This window comes from Heptranchias perlo, chromosome 36 (assembly GCF_035084215.1).
Source record: "Heptranchias perlo isolate sHepPer1 chromosome 36, sHepPer1.hap1, whole genome shotgun sequence".
Classification (NCBI taxonomy): domain Eukaryota; kingdom Metazoa; phylum Chordata; class Chondrichthyes; order Hexanchiformes; family Hexanchidae; genus Heptranchias; species Heptranchias perlo.
In genome coordinates, this window is record NC_090360.1 from 3,002,598 (window position 1) to 3,023,944 (window position 21,347).

Genomic DNA, 21,347 nt, shown 5'->3' on the forward strand with positions numbered 1-21,347 from the left:
AGCACAGGGGTGATGGGTGAATGGGACTTGGTGCAAAGTTGGAAACGGGCAACAGAGTTTTGGATGAGCTCAAGTTTATGGAGGATAGAAGATCAGAGGCCGGCCAGGAAAGCATTGGAATAATCGGATGAGAGTTTCATCAGCAGATGGGCTGAGGCAGGGGCGGAGACAGGCGATGTTACGGAGATGGAAGAAGGTGGTCTTTGTTTTGGAGAGACTATGGGGTCGGAAGCTCATCTCAGGGTCAACTCGGGCTCCGAGGTTGCGAACAGTCCGGAATCAGTGGCGAGGGAATGGAGTTTGTGGTGGGGGCCAAGGGCAATGACTTCGGTCTTCCCAATGTTTAATTGGAGGTAAAGGAGGCTCATCCAGTACTGGATGCTGGATAAGCAGTCTGGCAACATAGAGGCAGTGGAGGGGTCAAGAGAGGTGGTGGTGAGGTAGAGCTGAGTGTTGTCAGCTTACATGTGGAACCCGACGTCTGTCTTTGAATGAGGTCGCCAAGGGGTAGAAGAGAAATTGGAGGGAGACATGGATAGATCTTTGGGCGACTCCAGAGGTAACGGTGCAGGGGGGTAAATTTCATAAAGTGTAGAAATGGATTGTCACATCCTGCTCCAAAAATACAGATTTGTCAGCGATATGTGAATGCCCAGTTTATATCAATGTTTAAATATTTTAAAATGTCAAGTGGACTTCATACGCTGAACTAAAGCTGCTTATCTACATAAGGCAATATACACAAAAGGACATGTCTGAGAGGAGTCTTACTTTCTGTCCTGCTAAGCCATCTTTCCCTGGGATGCCACTTTCACCCTGCACAATTTAAACGCACGCACAAGTTAGAAATTGAGTAATTTTCTATTTTTTTATATGTCTGGCTAGCAACTTTGAGAAAATTGCAGATTTATCCTAAACGAAGAAAAAACATATCTTGAACTGTCTGAAAAAACATGAAACTAGGAGAATATCCACTTTTAAAAACTAGAAAACCCACTGGAAATGCAGCAAGAACAAACTGTAATATTTCCAGTCATTATGTTCATACTTCTCTCCCTTAAAATTCAGAAGCCCTCTGCAATTGATGAACCGTAACTCTGGCCAGTACTTTGACTCTCCTTCCATGTCTTTCACCAGTTTGCAATTGACTATTTGCCGTCAAAAACGATTCATTCAACAGCTACTGGTTATTCATGATGACATCGCGTACCTGCAAAATGACATTTCTAAAGAGACTCTGCACACCCAAAATGGATAAAAGTTCTTGAACAGGTGCTACCAAAATGATGGAATCTACTTATATCGTCACCAGTTTCAGACACTAGGATCATGGTCCCCTTCGACCTTCCTTTCTCCAATGTAAACACATTCAGTTCGGTGAGTCTCACCTCATAACCTAGAACCCCTGGTCTTAGAATCATTCTCATATCTCTTCTCTGAACCCTCTCCAAAGTATTAACGTCCTTCAGAAAATAGGTGTTCAAAACTGTACAATATCTATACTGGTTAGAATAGCTTGTTTTAATTTGTAGTCAAATGCTGTTGAGATTCATCCCAATACTTGATTAGGCTTCTTGGTAACTTTCAGCAGTTAATGAATAATTGCACCCAGTAATTGGTAATTGCTACCCCATCCTCACAACTTTCTGATTTGCTGTTCAAATATACATTAACTTGCATTTATCTCCCTTAAAATCCACATAAAATTAATCTTCTGTTACTCCATCTGCCCAATTGGTCTAGATCTTTTTTGAATGTTATTTTACTCCCTTCTATTTGGACCTGGTTACATAGCTTGCAATCGTGAAATGTTCCATTATTATTACTAGTTTAAGTAGTTGCCTCTTCAGTTATGAATAGTGGGAGCAACAGGAAACTCACGTGACTTTCCCAACTCTTCCATCTAGTCAGTTAGTTAGTTTGTCGAAAGTTCCACAAGTCTTAACTTCTTTAGAAATCACTTATTGGGAGCTTTATCAAATACCTTCTGAAGGTCAGAATTAAAATAATATATATTTTTTTAAAGTTGGTTTTCATTAGTCAGACTTTAAAATTAAAGTTCATTCTTGTTGAGGACTAACTGTAATTTCTCACTCCTGCATTGAAAGTGGTATTTTTTCAAGCCTGATATAATTCCAGTGTGGGAAGTGCTCTGTGCAATTCGTTCTCCTTCCATCCTTCAGTCTTATCGAGAATCCAGTTTTCTGCAGTTTATTTCAGATCTACTGAAGATGACTCATACGTGGCCACAGCTAAGCTTGCCTCAGTTGACTGTAACATGTGAGCCGACGGATGTGAACAGAGTGAAAATTTGACAAACGCTTTAGAGCTCGACCCGACTCTTGCCAAGCTATCTACAGCAAACACAAAGCCAGCAACAGGAATTCCAAACACGAGAGCACAAAAATAATGTAACCTCCAATATGATTTTCACACTCTGGGACTGTTTCTCACAGTGTGAGAGTTCACACTTTACACTGAAAGCTGAATTCTTTATTTTTAAATGAACTTGGTCAGAGAATGAGAGCCCAGGTCATGTACCAAATAGTTGTTACTATTATATACAAATGTGATAAATTATAGTCACATGCACTTAAAAACCCTATGGTCTGCAGGGACCTCAACTGTGTTATGTAATACTTCAGCTGTGATTTCACAAGATATTCATGCAATATAAAGCTTCCAAAATGCAAAGGCAGAATTCAACCTGCAGGCAGAACAGTCAAACAGAATAATTTCTTCGCTACACTATCGAGATTCAGCTGACTCCAGCATATATTCAACGAGCCTTAATCAGATCTCGTGTGATGTGGTGATAACAAGTGATATTGTGTTACTACATGGATGCTCCCAATACACTATGCAAATTTTAAAATCACTAGTTTTGGTTTATAGCAATGTTAATTTTCTATAAAAAGCTAGTTAACAGCAGTTTCTTCAACGTGAGTGTTTGCAAATTCATGCATCAATGTGTCAGTCAGACACACACTATTAGGTCCTACCCTATGACCTCTCCTTCCTGGAAGGCCACGCAGACCAGCTTCTCCTGGTGAACCCTATGTATAAAAGGTGAAGGTGGGAGATCAGCACATAGGACTCAGTAAAAGAGAAAGAGACGGAGGGCTAGTAACAGACAGCAAACCTTAAAACACATTTTTCAACTAGTGATGAAGCCTCATCATAATGTACAGAATGGGACAATTGGGTCTACATTTCCAAGAATTTACACTACTGACATATGATGAAGATATCAGTTCTGACAGTTATTGGATCATCTGATAATACCCATCCGTTTTTAATTTTTCATGATTTATATGGGATTCTACAAAAAACTCTTATAGGTCATTACACAGACCAGGCCTTCTATAAAACAAATTAAATTATGAATGTTAAACAGTATGATAGGCTGTGGAATTCAAATATCATCAGCTGTGCAAATACATTTGCAATAAAAGTCTAATACCAACTGTGAACACCGCAGTGGTGTGATTGCTTCTCATCAACTGCTCCGTATCATACCTCTGCAGTTAGAGGCTTGTATCTTAGTTTAAGCCAACACTTCAACCTCCATTGATGAGTTTTGTGCCACACACATAGACCAGATCTCAGCCACAACGAGCATGGTCCATTGTGGGTTGAACAGAGCCTTGGAGGCACGGTTCCCGAAAGAAAATGCGTTCAAATGTGCGGAGGGCAGGTGCTGCTTGTGTAAGTGATTTGGAAATGGGGGGAAAGTGAAGGAAAAAGTAGAATTGGGAAAGTAAAAAGAATAAGTGTTATCAGGCCCAATAACAGAAACATTCAGCAAATCTTGGTTAAAACCAGTCAACTGTGACACAAGAAAAATCGCCCTGATGCTGCTGCATGGGAATGTAAAGTGATGAGCCAAGTAAACAAAGAACAGCTCAGTTTGAAAAGAGCATCTTAAGGAATTAAATTATCAACACATGAAATAAAATGGAGTTCTACCTTTTGTCCAGATGGTCCAGTTTGCCCTGGCTCTCCCTGTGTCCAACAGAAAGTGTGAGGGGAAAATAGATGAGAAATGAACAGAGGCAAAGATAGAAGCAAATCAAGAGAAAAGAATGATTTGGTTTAACGATATGTTGCACTGTGACTGACCTTTAACCCAGGAACAGCTGAAGTAAGTATCCCCTATTGATTAATGATAGGAAACGGCATGAAGTCAGATATCAGCACAAAGTATATGGAAGAACATAAGAGATAAAGCTGAATTATAGAAACATTAGTAAAGAATTCTGCAACACACTAGTTAGTATTTTAATCAGAGATTAATTTTAAGCGGCAACCGCATAAATTTGTTGTAACGCGAGAATCATGACATGGAAAGAGATAGTAAATTGGATAGTACAGATTATGCCTTTTTGTTAATACTCTTCTAAAGAACCAATCAGTAATGCAGGTTATATTTCATAAACTTCTGGTGAAAAGTGGTCCAACAAACAATAGGCAATTGCAGATTCTGTGAGTTTTGGGTTATTTCGTACGATACAGGATTTTGACGAGCTGGCCAGGATTTGGTGGATGGGAAGAAAGCCAGAGAGCTGGAGTTTGTAAAAGCAATGCTAATGTAATGTTCAGGGTTTGCAGTAGTAATAGGAGTGGGAGAAGGGGAACATCAGCTTGTCTCGTGCAGCCCCATCTCTCTCCACAAAGTTAAGTGTCTTGTTTGGCCTCTATAATCAGCTTCTCAGATCAATTTTATTTTTAAACATATTTCATTATCTATCTCTATAAGTAAGATCTTAAGTGTTTTAAAAGTAGCGCACGATATTTAAAGAAGATAATTTTATGGAACACCACAATTATTTTCAGTAATCATCACATACTCCAAACTTTATGGAGAGGCAGGGTCTGCACTAGATTGGCTGTCTGTAATTTACACCATTATAGGATCTATAATCTACCTTAGAAGCTCATGCTCCAATTAGTCTGGCAAGAAATTGGCAAGCTCTCTCCAACACCCCCAAGGAACATTTTAAATATTGTACAATTTTTTTTTTAAGGTGCCCTTATTATAAATACTCTGAACTTTTAGGGAAAGATTGAGATGATAAAATAGTAGCCTGCTTGCAACTGCTGCAAGTGATTAATAGACCTTATATTGGATTCACAAAAGCTTTTACTTTAAAATGTTTTGGAATGTCATCACTTCAGTGGGTGTGTCAGAGGGTGGGTGGTCCAAATAAATTTGGGGAGGGGGGTGTGGGAATCTGTGGGTGTGGAATACCTTTACTCCAGGCCTCCCTGGCATACCAGGCCTCCCTATCTCTCCCTACGGAAAACAGGAAAGCAAAGACATGTATAAAGTAACTGGAAAATATTACAAAGAAATAGGGTCATTTTGAAAGGAAGGGTGGGAATGGGGAGAGACAAAGATAGGGAAGAGGGTAGGAAGATGAGAGGAATGAAAGGAGAGGGATAAGACCTCCGTAGCTGTATATAAATACTGTAAATAAATACTTAGATCCCATTTCAACTAACTGACAACAAACCTCTTCAGTGACTCATTATGTTATCGATTTCTGACCATATTTACAAACTATGCTAAATGTCAATTTTTTTCCCAGTGGTTATTCAACAAAGTTGCAGTGTATGATCACTAGTTTCTCAGTTAATCCATCACAAGGACTGATGGTCAAATTTATCCAAGATTGACCAGTTCCATTGGGACACATATCGTAAAACAGCAGAATTCACTACTGAACAAGAGAACTGAGCTTCCGTTGGTAGGAAGGGAAACTACTTGGGAGTCGTCTGCAGTTCCACCAATATTTATTTGACCAATTGAGATGCTAATGTTTTGGACCTCAGGTAGATTCAAAGAACTTAAATCAGTTTAAGTCACAGTAACATGAAGACAACTTTGTTCCTCTCTATGTATCTTTTATAGTCACCCTGTGACTGAATTTCAGAAAACAAATCATTGGCTGTGAAGCACTTTGGGATGTCCTCAGGAAACGATAAGGTGCAATATAAATGCAAGTTCTTTCTTTCCTCTTTCTCTCCCTATGTGTAGCTGATTGGTGTTGCCACTCAAATTGAATTTTGATTTGAACACTGATTTCTAAAAACAGTCATAATTATGGGCACAATCATCCATGTTGTTGACGTGGTGTCAACCAGTGAATCTCGCTGCGGTTTTGGTATCTCCATCAATCCCATATTTAGCCAGCTTCACCATGGGTCACTTTTGGAATTATTTATGGAACTGCCTGTTGTTGATTCAATGGTTTTCCTTTTGGCAGGATTTCTTTAGTATTATTTTCAGTGAGAATAACAACCAATTTGCATTCTAGGAAGTGTTGACCAAAAAAAGTTGATAGGAATACAACTTGACTTTGCTCCCTACCACCACCATCTTTTTTCTCTTACCCTCCTTCTGTCCAGAAGGCAATGATTCATCGTGGTACGGTTCAATGGATGCTGGCCATATTCTAGTGTCTTGTCCAAGTGGCCACTATGTGTGAGCCTAGACAGTGAACACTGGCACAGCTATTTATCTGGAGGGGTACAACAGACAATCTTAACCCTGCCGTCACCTAATGTTCACACATGGCATTTTCCAGCTTGGGGAATTGGACAGCAATTGGGACCTTGGCTGTTTTTCCACTCCCTATGCTGGAAGCAACAAGTCCAACTGGCATTGCTTCTCTTGAGTTTAGCTAATGGCACAGACCGGGGATCAAACCGAGGACCTTCATGGGCTGTATGGCTCAGCTATTGATCGGCTGAACCAGCTGAACAAGTGGGCACCTCAACAGCTTGTGTTTTGACTCCCCACAATGTTCGCAAGTGTGCAGAATAGTATCCATTTCATAAGCAAATAGGGAACATCACGTTTTGTAAATCATTACATATCAGAACGCTGGCACGCATCCACTCTCAACTGTACAGTCATTCTGTGTGAAAATCATTTTATTTACAAACATACATCTCACTGTCACTGAAAAAGTTGATCTTTAACCTTCAGACTACTGTTTATCAAGATTAAAATGCTATTTCAAACAAACTATTGCAAGTTCCGGTTCTTAAAATAGAAGAATAATGTAGAAAATTTCAAAGAGCACTACTGAGTAGGAACATGTGAGGAGCTAATATCTTATTACTCATGACAGGATGTTTAACCTCAAATAATTGTCTTACTGGTGACAACATAGTTTGGAGTAGAATTCGGAAGTTCCGATTACGACACTGCAATAGAGTCAACTTGTTAATTAACGTCTATCTATAGTTATAAACGTCTAGAGATAACGGCCAACAGATTTGTTGGAATATTATTTACGCAAAAACATATGCAAAATACTTCAGCTTAAAATTCCTCCATCAAGATTTAAAAGGAAAAAGAAATATATTTCAGTTTATTTCAAAGAACAACACACCAATACTCAATGGGTGTTTACAATTTTATTTTGTAATGTTCAGAATTTTAAAAAAAGTTATTTTTAGGAATGCTACAGGATTTTAAAAAGTACAAAACAGCAGAACTGGGACTGTACAGAAGTTAAGGTAAATGCTGCTTGTACTACTGCACAATTTAGTCAGTTTTAGGCGGCCGTCAGGGACGCCCGATAAATGGCCTGACCCAATATTGTGTCGGGCCTTGTTCAGGTGTACCTTGGGTTGAGGACTTTGGTCCTCTACATTGGCCCCTGTTTGTTCCAGTTTCTACCCCTGTGAGCTCCTGAGATATACTCATCAGTTCCATAGCTTTGTTTCTGGAGTCCATCGTTTCCAATATAACAGCCGAAACCAAGCATCTTTAAGAAAGATATATAGCATCTCATCTAAATTAATGTAGATCATTAAGGTAACCCTTAGGCCCAGACTAGTCCGAGTTATATTTTATAAATTTTTCATTATATATCACGATGCAGACAGAATAGTCTGTTTAGCTAACAAATGTGGCAGTGTACCAGTTTGCCTTTCATAAGTTATTTCTGAGAGATAGTTCATATTTTGAACATCAAAATGTTGCACATTGTGGGGCAGAGTTCCCACTTTGGGCGCAATTGGGGAAATTGCACCCAAATGCACTCGAAATTGCGTTGGTTAGGTTACATTTCAAGTTTCAGCTACAATTCATTTGCATAATCACGAACGTAAAATCTTCCATGAACTAGAGCAATTGGGCAGCGTGATGGTATTCCTTGATGTATTTAAGAGTGGTAATCTGGTGCAGTTTTATTAATACAGCTGAAAATGGGTTTACCAACAAAAATAAGTATTTTTAATAAGGATGTCCTGTCCTCCACCTGTGAGTAACCGGATTTAAAATCACTGAAAATGACTTTAAAAAAACTATACTGAACCATTTAATAGTTTCACTGGGGTACACTAGTTAGTTTCTTCGTAAAGTGAATGTTTTTTGATATGAAAAAGCTTAAAATGTGCCTCTAATGCCTGTGCGCTAATGAAAATGAGGCAATTTGAAGAGCCTTCCTGAACCAGCGCAATTGGCGGAATCTTGCAATGTCGACCTGGGGGCATGGCCAGTTTTGTGGGCGGGGCCTGACCAGACAAATTGAATCTTGAACCAGCGCAAAAGATTGCGGAAAACACGAACCCAAATGGTTTCGGGTGTAACTCGCTTATGTTTAAAATTCCCCAATCTTTTGCGCTGGTTCGGCCAATTCCGCCTGGATTGTGCTGATATATTTTCTGAGTACTCTCTAATCATTTGAGTACTTATGTACTCAAAGGGTTAAACTACGAAGGGTCAAGTGTGGTTCCAAATTACTGCTTAAACCCTTACTATAGGTCTCCGTGAACACTCACTCCCCTTGCTCTTCTCCTTCTGTTTTCCAATGTGTTCAAGTTATGATCATTGTAGATTGAAGCCAAATAATACATTAAAAAAACATCTTGTAAAAATGACTTGGCTTACAAAGATACACTGCATTTATTTTAGATTTGGTATGAATTGATAGGAATATCCTTTTGAAATAGTTTGGGTACCAATCTATTCCCTGCTGTTTTAAATGAGTGCTGATGGGATTATTACCCAATAGTGGTGAGCTGATAATGAGACGAGGTCATTTCGATTAGTGTAGCCAAATGATGATGTTTCAACATCATATGAAGTTAATATGTCAAAGTACAGATATTAATTTGGTCAATTGGAATGTTGATCTCTTTTGCAAATCCAGGTACATTTTTTCAACTTCCAGACATTCCACTGAGGGACACAAAACAAATAATCCCAAGACACAAAAGTTCTGCTGGATAAGGGCTGTTCAAACTTACTGACTTTTGCTCCTGAATTCTTGTACTTAAATATGTGATGGTTAAACCAATGAGTTTCCCACATCAATTAGTTGTGATCAATCGGCAATTATCATAATATACGACCCTACTTTAATCTTGGCCAGTGGGAATCCACTACAGCTGGTTAATGTGGATGTGAGGGCTAGAACGTATGTGAACAGCTTGCTGTACTCCAAATGCCACAGGTTCACCATATGTATATCCATTTAAACAGCGTAGGGGATAATGCCTCAGTTGGATGATTCATGTGGAAAAGTTTCTATGGGGCATGTTCATTTTCCCATATTTTGTGAGGTTTTTAGACACTGTACATATGGTATTCACATCTTGAAGTTTTGTATATGTTCAGTCATGTTATTTGTGTAGCTACAAGAATAACAATAAGATTTAAACCCATCTTGGTTAATAAGATTTGAATAACCCATCTTGTAATGAGGTAAGGGTTGTGAGGGTTTATATATTTTGGAAGCTCAACCTTTACTCCTATTGGCATCATGTTTTCCCATTGATGGGGAATGGGACTGTACGTACAAGTCTTCCTGCCATTTTTCAATATCCTTACCATTAACCTACATATATAAATCACATACTTTAAGCCTGGAGAAAAGTTTATAAAACTTTCCAAATAAGGCAAGCAGCAGGGTAATTCTGAGACATACTTCTCAAGCTTCTGGCTGGATGACATTGTGAATTACTGACCAGCATTGAAGAGTTTGAGTATAATCTGTGCCCTTATTTAAATTTATGTACAATGCAATTAGTTGGAAATATTTTGACCAAAGGTTTGGGAATTGCACTGTTCTTTGGTTCAATTTATTTTTCATGGTTGAACAGCAGTAGTTTCTGAGCTGTGTTGTAACTGAGGTTCAGAGAGTTAAAATGGTCACCCATTCAAACACGGCATCAAAAAGTTCCCAACGGTTTAGTATTTTTGTAAAATGGAATGATTCCACATTCTGCCAGATTTTTTTTGATTATGGAACTTTTGGCACAGAGTATCAGGAATGCCAGAATTGAATCCCCATGAAAAGTAGGTTTCTAATAGATTTAACTTTTAATTTGTTAGACATATTTTGTTCCAAGGATGAAAAGCACCTCCATGGGTAACAAGATCTCATTTCACAAGGAGAGAAAGATGTGATTTGAGCTATTCCCAATTATTGTATTAATAATGACGAGAGCTTCTGAACAGCTCCTTCATAGAAGTGCTGAGAATCAGGTTATTTACAAATGGCAGAAAAAAATATTAAACTATAAATATGGCCATGTGTATAAAAAACATTTGAAAGGAGTTGATAGAGAACATTAAGCAAGTCAACAACTTCCATTTATGGAGCACTTTTAATGTAGAAAAATATCCCAAAGCACTTTACAGAGGAACAACAGACGCTGAGCCAAAGGAAAGATTAGGAATGGTGACCAAAAGCTTGGTCAAAGATACGGATTTTTGAGGCGGGTCTTAAAGGAGGTGGAGAGGCAGAGGGTTTGGGGTGAAAACTCAAGAGTGTGGGGATGAGGCAGCTGAAGGCACAAGAGGGTGGAGGGATTTACAAAAGGCAAGGGAGAGGGCTGTAGGACTGGAGGAGGTTACAGAGAATAGGGAGAGGTGAGGCCATGGAGGAATTTTCACAACCTCAGAACATCCCAAAGTATTTTACAGTCAATTGAAGTTTTCTAGTACATTTGAAGTGAAGTCACTGTTGTAATGAAGGGAAGTTGAAAATCTGTCGCCAAGTGTCTGAATAAAGTGATGTTTATGAAGTTAGTTTAAAGTCTGGTAACTAATTGTTAAGTTTTAGCAAAATGTGGCTCCTAGCAGACAGTTCCATACACTGTTTTACAAACGTTCAGGGTAACTTTCAACTTTGGCAGAGGCGGAAAACTAATGATAGCAGATCATCCACCTATCCTACACCTCGCCCCGTGAGATACACCCCACCCGTTCAACACCCCGCCCGATATACACACCCCACCCGTTAAACACCCCGCCCGTTATACACACCCCACCCGTTAAACACCCCGCCCGTTATACACACCCCACCCGTTAAACACCCCGCCCGTTATACACACCCCACCCGTTAAACACCCCGCCCGTTATACACACTCCACCCGTTAAACACCCCGCCCGATATACACACCCCACCCGTTAAACACCCCGCCCGTTATACACACCCCACCCGTTAAACACCCCGCCCGTTATACACACTCCACCCGTTAAACACCCCGCCCGTTATACACACTCCACCCGTTAAACACCCCGCCCGTTATACACACCCCACCCGTTAAACACCCCGCCCGTTATACACACCCCACCCGTTAAACACCCCGCCCGTTATACACACCCCACCCGTTAAACACCCCGCCCGTTATACACACCCCACCCGTTAAACACCCCGCCCGTTATACACACTCCACCCGTTAAACACCCCGCCCGTTATACACACCCCACCCGTTAAACACCCCGCCCGTTATACACACCCCACCCGTTAAACACCCCGCCCGTTATACACACCCCACCCGTTAAACACCCCGCCCGTTATACACACTCCACCCGTTAAACACCCCGCCCGTTATACACACCCCACCCGTTAAACACCCCGCCCATTATACACACCCCCCCCCGCCTATTACACATACTCCGCCCATTATACACACCGTCCGCCCGTTATCCACAGTCCGCCCAAAATAAACCCCGCCCGTCACACACACCCCGCCCGTCACACACACCCCGCCCGTCACACACACCCCGCCCGTCACACACACCCCGCCCGTCACACACACCCCGCCCGTCACACACACCCCGCCCGTTATTCCTTTCCTTTGAAGTCAATGGAAAGGGAAATTCAGTGGGGTGTATTAGGTGGGCAGTCTGAAACCACAAGTCCCACCCCGCCCCCCGAAGTTATTTTTCTCAGCACGTGAAACTAATGACTCCATGAGCCATGAGTGGCAGATAAGAACAGCATTGAGATCTGAAACTGAGATGTTTGTTCTGGAACGAGTGTTCAAAATCAGGAAGATATTTATAGATATTCATTACACAAAAAAGTTACAAAACTTTGCACAATTTCTGTAAAATATGGGCGGTAAAAATAAAACAAACTTCAGCAACCAAAAACAATAGAAAATGAAAGTATTGGAAACACACAGCAAGTCATCAACATCTGAAATGAGAAAAGACAGGCTAATGATTCAGGTGTAAACCCTTTATCACGGCTCCTCCCAATACATTAATTCACCTTTTAGATGCTAATAAACCTCTAGGGCCGGAAATTGCTCATAAAATAATGGTGAGCCTAAAAGTTTTTTTTAATTCGTTCATGGGATGTGGGCGTCGCTGGCGAGGCCGGCATTTATTGCCCATCCCTAATTGCCCTTGAGAAGGTGGTGGTGAGCCGCCTTCTTGAACCGCTGCAGTCCGTGTGGTGAAGGTTCTCCCACAGTGCTGTTAGGAAGGGAGTTCCAGGATTTTGACCCAGTGACGGTGAAGGAACGGTGATATATTTCCAAGTCAGGATAGTATGTGACTTGGAGAGGTTTTCACTCTCTCCACCCCTGTGGACTCCATTCACCCCATGAGGAGTCTGATTTTTACAACCCGCATCAACGAAGCCACTCAAACATTAAGTGGGACCAGCAGATGGCACTCTTAGAACATAAGGATAATAGCAAGACTTCAAACAGCTACGTTGTCCAAATTTATCATTAAAATGTACGGCAACATCAGATACGTTACTTTTCAAGTGCCAAGTCCTACTGTTGATGAATAGCTGGGAGTTGAATTTCATTTTAGGAGGAGGATTGCATACCCCATTTACATGAACGACGAAAAATCAGATGGGCTCCCTTATGGGTGTGCACCCATCTCTGCCTGATTGTCCTCGATGCACTGTGCCCCCAGGTGATCGAGCATGTGCAGGAACAGGAGGTTTTACTCCTGTTTCTAATTAAACTTTTTGGCACACCAATACAATTTAAGAAAGTTTCCAAATCTGTGCCTTTCCTTAAAAAAAATCATTTGATCAGAACCCCAGAAGTACTTTCTATCATTTGGGCTTCTTCTCAATGGAAGCAGGTTCAATAGCAGCCTTCAAAAGGGAACTGGATAAATACTTGAAGGGGAAAAATTTACAGGGCTATGGGAAAAGAGCAGGGATGTGGGACTAATTGGATAGACCTTTTAAAGAGCCAGCAGAGGCATGATGGGCCGAATGGCCTCCTTCTGTGCCGTATCATTCTATGATTCAATACTCGACTGTTGTAAAAGTTATCTTCTATCGACAAGCAGAAGCTTCCTATGAATCAAAACTTAATCTCATGCATGATGTCAATGGGATAGTATGCCATGGGATGAACTATTTACCCGTATGCCACTGGGTTTCACACCAGACATAGTATAGGATTCCAGTGTATACTGTGACCTCTCAAAGATGGAAGAAATATCCAAGGACAACCAAGAAACTGATAAAGAGGGAGAAAATTGAATATGAGAGTAAACTAGCAAGAAATATAAAAACAGATTGAAAGAGTTTCTACAAGTATATAAAAAGGAAGAGATTGGCAAAAGTAAACAAGGGTCCCTTAGAGGCAGAGACAGGAGAAATTATAATGGGGAATAAGGAAATGGTGGAGACTTTAAACAAATATTTTATATCTGTCTTCTCAGTAGAAGACACAAAAAACTTATCGGAACCAAGGGGCTAATGAGAGGGAGGAACTTAAAGTAATTAAGATTAGTAAAGAAAAAGTTTTAGAAAAATGAATGGGACCAAAAGCAGACAAATCCTCTGGACCTGATGGCCTACATTCTAGGGTTTTAGAAGAGGTGGCTGCAGACATAGTGGATGCATTGGTTTTGATCTTCCAAAATTCCCTAGATTCTAGAACGGTCCCCCTGGATTGGAAGGTAGCAAATGTAATCCTGCTATTCAAGAAAGGAGGGAGAGAGAAAAAAGGGAACTATAGGCCAGTTAGCCTGACATCAGTAGTAGGGAAAATGTTATAATCTATTATTGAGGACATGGTACAGGGCACTTAGAAAATCATAATATGATTAGGCAGAGTCAACACGGTTTTATGAAAGGGAACTCATGTCTGACAAATCTATTAGAGTTTTTTGAGGGTGTAACTAGCAGGGTAGATAAGGGGGAACCAGTGGATGTAGTATATTTGGATTTTCAAAAGGCATTCGATGGTGCCACATAAGAGGTTGTTGCACAAGATTAGAGCTCATGGTATTGGGTAATATATTAGCATGGATTGAGGATTGGTTAACGGACAGAAAACAGAAAGTAGGGTCATTTTCGGGTTGGCAGGTTGTAACTAGTGGGGTGCCGCAGGGGTTGGTGCTTGGGCCTCAGCTATTTACAATCTACAATAATGACTTAGATGAAGGGACTGAGTGTAATGAGATGAGGAGGAATTTCTTCACTCAGAGGGTCGTGAATATTTGGAATTCTCTACCCCAGAGGGCTGTGGATGCTCAGTCATTGAGTAAATTCAAGACTGAGATCGATAGATTTTTGGACTGGAAGGGAATCAAGGGATATGGGGATCGGGCGGGAAAGTGGTCGAAGATCAGCCATGATCTGATTGAATGGCGGAGCAGGCTCGAGGGGCCGTACGGCCTACTCCTGCTCCTATTTCTTATGTTCTTATGTTCTTATTGCCCTGAGATCATGTAGCTCAGGGTGAAATTACTAATTCAAATTTATTGTAAAGATGCAAATTCTTACAGAAGCAAGCATAAATCAGCAGATAAAACTAATATCCTAATTCACACCAATATTTTAAAACTGTTTTTGAGACAAATAATTTTACTTGGAACGCTTTTCAGCCTCCACCTCACTACAGTGACTCAGACAGAGTCAATTAAGTATCTAAAGCAAGACTGAAAGCTGGCCATATTTATTCTGAGCCTGAGTTAGAAAGAAAGAAAAGAACTTGCATTTATATAGCGTCTTTCACCTCAGGACATCCCAAAGTGCTTTACAGCCAATTAAGTACTTTTGAAGTGCAGTCATTGTTGTAATGTAGGATATGTAATGCCTCTGAAACTATAATTGTCAACTCAGATTTCAAGACATCATTTCAATTCTCACACCTCCATAAAAAAGCAAAGCCGCTACAGTAGACAAGGGTTTTGCCAACAGGACACTCCCTCATGGGACAGCCATTGTAGATAATACCTCGGCTGTTTCCAAGCAGACAGTGGTCACCAATTTGAGGCTGTAAACCCAACTGTATTTGGCGTTTCAAAGACTTAGAATGATGGCAAATGCAATTGACTCTAAGTATAGGCACTCGACAGCTAGTGATCAATGTCAATTATTCCTAACAGATGGGTTGGCTTTACATCTTCTATAACTTGTTCGGCTATTCAAGTAGTTAGGTCCTAACTGATCATATGATTCTGAGGAATTATTCAAACCAATTTTGATGATAGAGGAAGAACCTTGGGATGTCCCAAAGAGCTTCACAGCCATTGAAGTACTTTTGAAGTGTAGTCACTGTTATAATGTAGGGCAACATGGCGGCCAATTTATGCACAGCAAGCTCCCACAAACAATTGAGATAATTTGCTTTAGTGACACGATGAGGGATAAATGTTAGCCAGGACACTGGGGCTCTTCAAATGGTGTCTTGAGATCTTTTACACCCACCTGAGAGGGCAGATGGTGCCTTGGCTTAACGTTTCATTTGAAAGACGGCACCTCTGACAGTGCAGCACTCCCTCTGTACTGCACTGAAGTGTCAGTCTGGATTATGTGCTCAAGCCTCTGGAAGTGGGGCTTGAACCCACAACCTTCTGACTCAGGAGTGAGAGTGCTGCCCACTGAGCCACAGCTGAAGTCATAAATAGTAGCAGGGCAATCTCTTTCAATATCAAAGTCTACTCCAGACAGGCAGGTATAGATAATGTTACACTCAAGCCCTCGTATCAAGGCAAAGGAATCTCTAACCAACAGCAAGGGCCATGGTTTCCATTTTTTAAAATCCCAGCACCTAGGCTTAGTTACAAATTCATATAAAAATATAAAATATAGGAATTCTTAGCACTTAAAACGGTGCAATTAAAATCAGCGATGGTTGTCATCATTTCCATTTTCACTTTGCATCAAGTGAAAACATTAACAATTAACATCGGGTGTGACACAGCACAAGTCAGATTCACCGCAGAACTCTGTTTAAATAGAGGAATTAATCCATTTTACAATTAAAGAAGTTAATGCTTCTGTTTAAATAGTGGACAAAGGATTTTCATATAAAAGCTTTGGTGATCAAAGACTAGCAATGGTCCAGTGTAAGTCTGTGCTATTCTAAAGGATTATAAAGAAATCTTGTATTGTCCTTAACAATTTCAATCTGGCATCACTCTTCCAATAAATGAGTCTCACTGCAAAACATTAGTTTCAAATTTTTCCAATTGATTGGCAGATATGTTAAAAATGACAGATTTTCAATCCTGCTTCTCAAAACATGTGTCTGAGTACGTCAGAGTACAGTAAAGTTATTGCAGGCCATCCATTAACCTGCAAACTCACCAACAAAACTAAACATTCAGAAGTAAGTTTTGATCTACCTTTTCTCCTTTATCACCTGCTTCACCTGGTTTTCCCTGTGTGAGGATAATGAAAGTTTAAATGAAGGACCGGGGAGGAGGAGCAAAGAACAGCCACATCCTCACATGTGGAGACTCGTGACAATGATTTTTAAATAGTCACATCTGGTTTTTTGAACACCTGATTGCTGCAACTAAAATACATTGAGGCGAAAACAGAAAAGGCACAGCAGGTCAATCAACGTCTGAAAGAGGAGATAAACATTTCACACGGGACCCGAAACAAGGGGGGCGGGAGAATCTCAACTTGCTGCCTGGCCATAAACCGGCGTTGTGAATTGCCCGCCCATTGTAGAAACTGCCAAGATTTCGGGGTCGATTTTAACCCAACCTGCCCGGTGGAAACCGGGTGATCCAGCTGCTAAAAATGAGCAGGTTACTTATCTGCCCAAAACGAGGACCCTTTCGCCCCATTTCCCATTTTAGCCTGCGGGGCTCTGCAGGTGGATGAGACGACTGCCTAAAGCAGGCAGGGGGCCTCATGAATTTAAGCCAATCCTAATACGTCAAAGGGCCGCGGTTGAATTTTAACTGGGGCCCCGAGCGGGAGAGCTCCTGTGGCTATTCCACCAGGTCTGTTTCTGCTCTGTAGACAGAAGTGGCTATCCAAGGTAAGGGAAAAACATTCCTTTGTGGGGCCAGGAGGAGAAGGACCATTTTCCTGGCCCTGGACTTCTCGCCTTTCTCTTGCGAGACTATCCCAAAACTCCCCAGCTGGCCACCGAGCTTTCCCCTCAGTGCCAGCTGGAGTTGAAAATCGGGCAGTTTCTGTAATGGACGAGTGATCCTCAACGTTGGTTTTATATCCGAAACGCGACAAGTTGAACATTGACGAACACTCGCTCCTGAAATGTTAACCTCCCCGTCTCCTTTAATTACTGACTGATGTGTCGTGTATCTCCAGCATTCAGAGCTTTTCACAGAGTTTCAAAATCTGTGATTATTTTAATTGAAGAAGTTGCTTGAAAGCAAAATACAGTCTCAACAACAATTTGCATTTATATAGCGCCCTTAACATAGTAAAACGTCCCAAGGCGCTTCACAGGAGTGATTATCAAACAAAATTCGACACAGAACCACATAAAGAGATATTAGGACAGGTGACCAAAAGCTTGGCCTAAGAGATAGGTTTTAAGGAGCGTCTTAAAGGAAGAGAGCGAGGTAGAGAGGTTTAGGGAGAGAATTCCAGAGCTTAGGGCCTAGGCAGCTGAAGGCACGGCCGCCAATGGCGGAGCGATGAAAATCGGGGATGCGCAAGAGGCAAGAATTGGGAGAACGCAGAGATCTCGGAGGGTTGTAGGGCTGGAGCAGGTTACAGAGATAGGAGGGGGTGGGGGCGAGGCCGTGGAGGGATTTGAAAATTCCTCTTAGTTATTAAGTGTTCTTAATTTGAATTATCTGTTAATTTGAATTGAAACTGTGCAACAAGCTGCACTTTTTTATTAAAATTGCTTAATTCAGTTTACTGGATAAACTATTCTTTGAGTTAAAAAAAATGACTGAATTAATAGAGTAGACTGTACCACTTAAACATTGGCGTCACAAAAGCAGGGACAATGGGGAAGAGAGTGGAGATGAGCGTCAGACAATGTACATGGTGCATTTTCTCAATAGAAATCTGCCAGAAAAAAAACAGCAATTGCAAAACAATGTTTGCAATGCAATTTTAGCACAATTATGATGTTTTTAGAAAACGTACTTGGGCACAGCACTTGTGGATATATTACACGTCCCACTGGTGCACATGCAGAAATCCTAATTCTATCAAAATATGAAAATCCAACACTTACAGCACAATAAATTTCCTCTTCTATTGGGTCTACTTTTATATGAGATTCATTAGTTTGATTCAGATTGCTGGTGGAACTAGTGGAAAGTTTAACTAATTAAGACAAGACGAGGTAGATTAAGCAAAATGAGACAAAACAGATTAAGGCAGGGCGACACAGATTAAGGATAAAAAGAAAGAAAGTATGACTCTATTTCAGTACCTTTGGTCCAGTGTCTCCTCGATCTCCCTGTTAACACAAATAGGAAAGGCAGAAGGAAAGCAGAGATAAGTCACCTTATAGAGTGTAGACAGAAGCTGAGGCAGCAGGAAAGAGAATGAGACACCTAATGTATCAGATGCACAGTTTAAAGTTTAGCGTCTTTCAAAACTCTCTGAGATAACATTCACACGCAGAGGTCGACAAGTGACACTTTGAGTTAACCACCCTGAAAACACTAAGGAATACGAATTTAACATCTTTAAAATAAAATCTAATAACTGTTACTGCTTCATTAAGTGAAAACTGAAGTCTTCTAACGATGCTTTGGCTAAATGAACATTACAACTATCCAACCCTTGGTTATTTTCTAACACTAACTAAAAAAAACCCCAGATGTTTTAGTGCTTCCCAATAATAAGGAATATTTAATTGTTGATATTCTAAACTAAAAGGAGACCATCGATCATCCCTCCACTTTTACCTTTTGCCCCAGAGATCCAGGACGTCCTGCTGGACCAGGAAGTCCTGCTGGACCAGGAAGTCCTGCTGGACCAGGAAGTCCTGCTGGACCAGGAAGCCCTAGTTCACCAACCTCTCCCTGAGAGAAAGAAGACAAAAATAAAATGACAGTAGACTGGAGCCTGCAGAGTATAACCGGAGAGCACCCTGCAGTGAAGGAAAGGGTAGACAGAGTATAAACCAAGTCATGAGAGAAAAGGCATGAAGAATTCCGATAGTCCTGTGCTGTGTGCAAAAGAGGTGCCGATATTTCTGCAAATATTGTTTATCTCTAATTTTCCAACTTTTTTTTCCTCATTGCTTAAATCAAAATTCTTGAAAGGATTTTACAGACACTTGGAAAATATGGTAATACCTCGTTCTGGAAACAAGGTGAAATTATGCGTAATTTAATTCCAAAAAGACAAGTTGTTTCTGGTTGTGAACAAGTGAATTGAAATGAACTTGTGTTCTTGGTTTGATTTGGATCTATTATGTAAGCCCCATAGAAAAATATCTGCTTTTTGGATTAAAGGAATAACGAGTTGGAGAAAGTTTTCTCAAGAGCCTGACACTCTTGTAGACACAGAATGGAAAGCGAAGAACGTAGCAAAAAGAAATCAAATGGAGGGCAGCAGTAATCTCACTAGAAGTAACTTGAATATCTGCCTTATTCAGTGATAATCCCACTACAAATTAAACAAATTAGATCCACACTGACTGGGTTTCATGTTTGGCACGCTAATGTTACTGACTAATTTCGATGTAACTAACAACTGACTATCAGGGCTCCAACAGATTGTGGATACACCAGAGTCTATGTGCATCTCCACATCATGGAAAAAGTACACAGCAGTCTTGTATTTAAATGGTGATTTTAAGTATAATTGGTTGTTACCGTGGGGAAAGAGTGTCCCATTCTCCACCCAGTTTTGGTGGTCATGCCAACATCAATCATTCCATTCAATTGGCACTTGAAGATATCCTCACAAATACTACATTTGTATCGGAATTACTGCAAGAATATTAGGAATATATCTGCGATGGATTTCTGGGCAGCACCATCATTTTAGTTGTTAGAATAATCTAATTTTTACCAGGTGTGCAATTTCCCTTGCAATAAGCAATGAAATAAAATATGAAATTACTTCATTTGGAAACACAAGGCACAACAAGTCTTCAGATATATAAAGGATAGAGTTTCCAGCCGGACAGTTTACAAGGAAGGAGATGAATGCCCACATTTATTGACTATGGCAGGATATGTATAAACACTTCTTTTTCCGATTGTGAGGTCAGATATACACCACTTCAGGTTTACTCTGCAATGCATTAAGCACTGGTTTATAGATTATTTGTTTAGGAGAATTTAAATGGATATTTGAACCAGCCCAAGTGCCTAATGACAGTGCACACTTCCATTAATGGGTGTAACATTACACACATTTACTCTCTGTCCAACTTCACCAACCCAACTGTTTCCAGTTAAACAAATACTTCCTGAAATTCCTGGGACTGGAGATTGATTTCCACCCTGTACTATGGGTGGAACCCAGTTCTGCCGGGTTTCTGCTTCATTTAGAGCAGACCTTTAAATCCTGGTTGGCAGCACTGAGAGAGAATATTCTGCCCACCCCCACATCAAAAAGGGGCATGTGGTTGGGAGGGGGGGTTGGGGCGGAGAGGAGAAGGGGGCACCTGGCCACTCAGGAAATTACTCCCTTTACGTCCTTAAAAGGCCTCAGCAAAAACTCATGTCAGTTGAGTCCCTTTGAGGCCTTCTGAAGATCTTAAACCTTCACTGCAGCGAGTGTTGGAATCTCTCATCGAGTCGATGTGGGTGCGCTGATGGGACAAGAGCCCAATCCTGGACACACATGTACGGCTGCACATATCGCACTGGAAGCCAGACGAGGCAGCTGGACGAGTCGCCTTGTGTGCCAGGCGCT

The 21,347-nt window shown here is 40.8% G+C and overlaps 1 protein-coding gene across 1 annotated transcript in view; it reads right to left on the reverse strand.

Moving 5' to 3' along the window:
- Nucleotides 1-21,347, reverse strand: part of col13a1 (collagen, type XIII, alpha 1) — a 182,457-nt gene that overhangs the window by 35,124 nt on the left and 125,986 nt on the right. Inside the window, exon 21 of the mRNA XM_067972397.1 lies at nucleotides 772-816. Coding sequence (XP_067828498.1) covers nucleotides 772-816 — 45 coding nt within the window. The remainder of the gene's footprint in view (nucleotides 1-771; nucleotides 817-21,347) is intronic.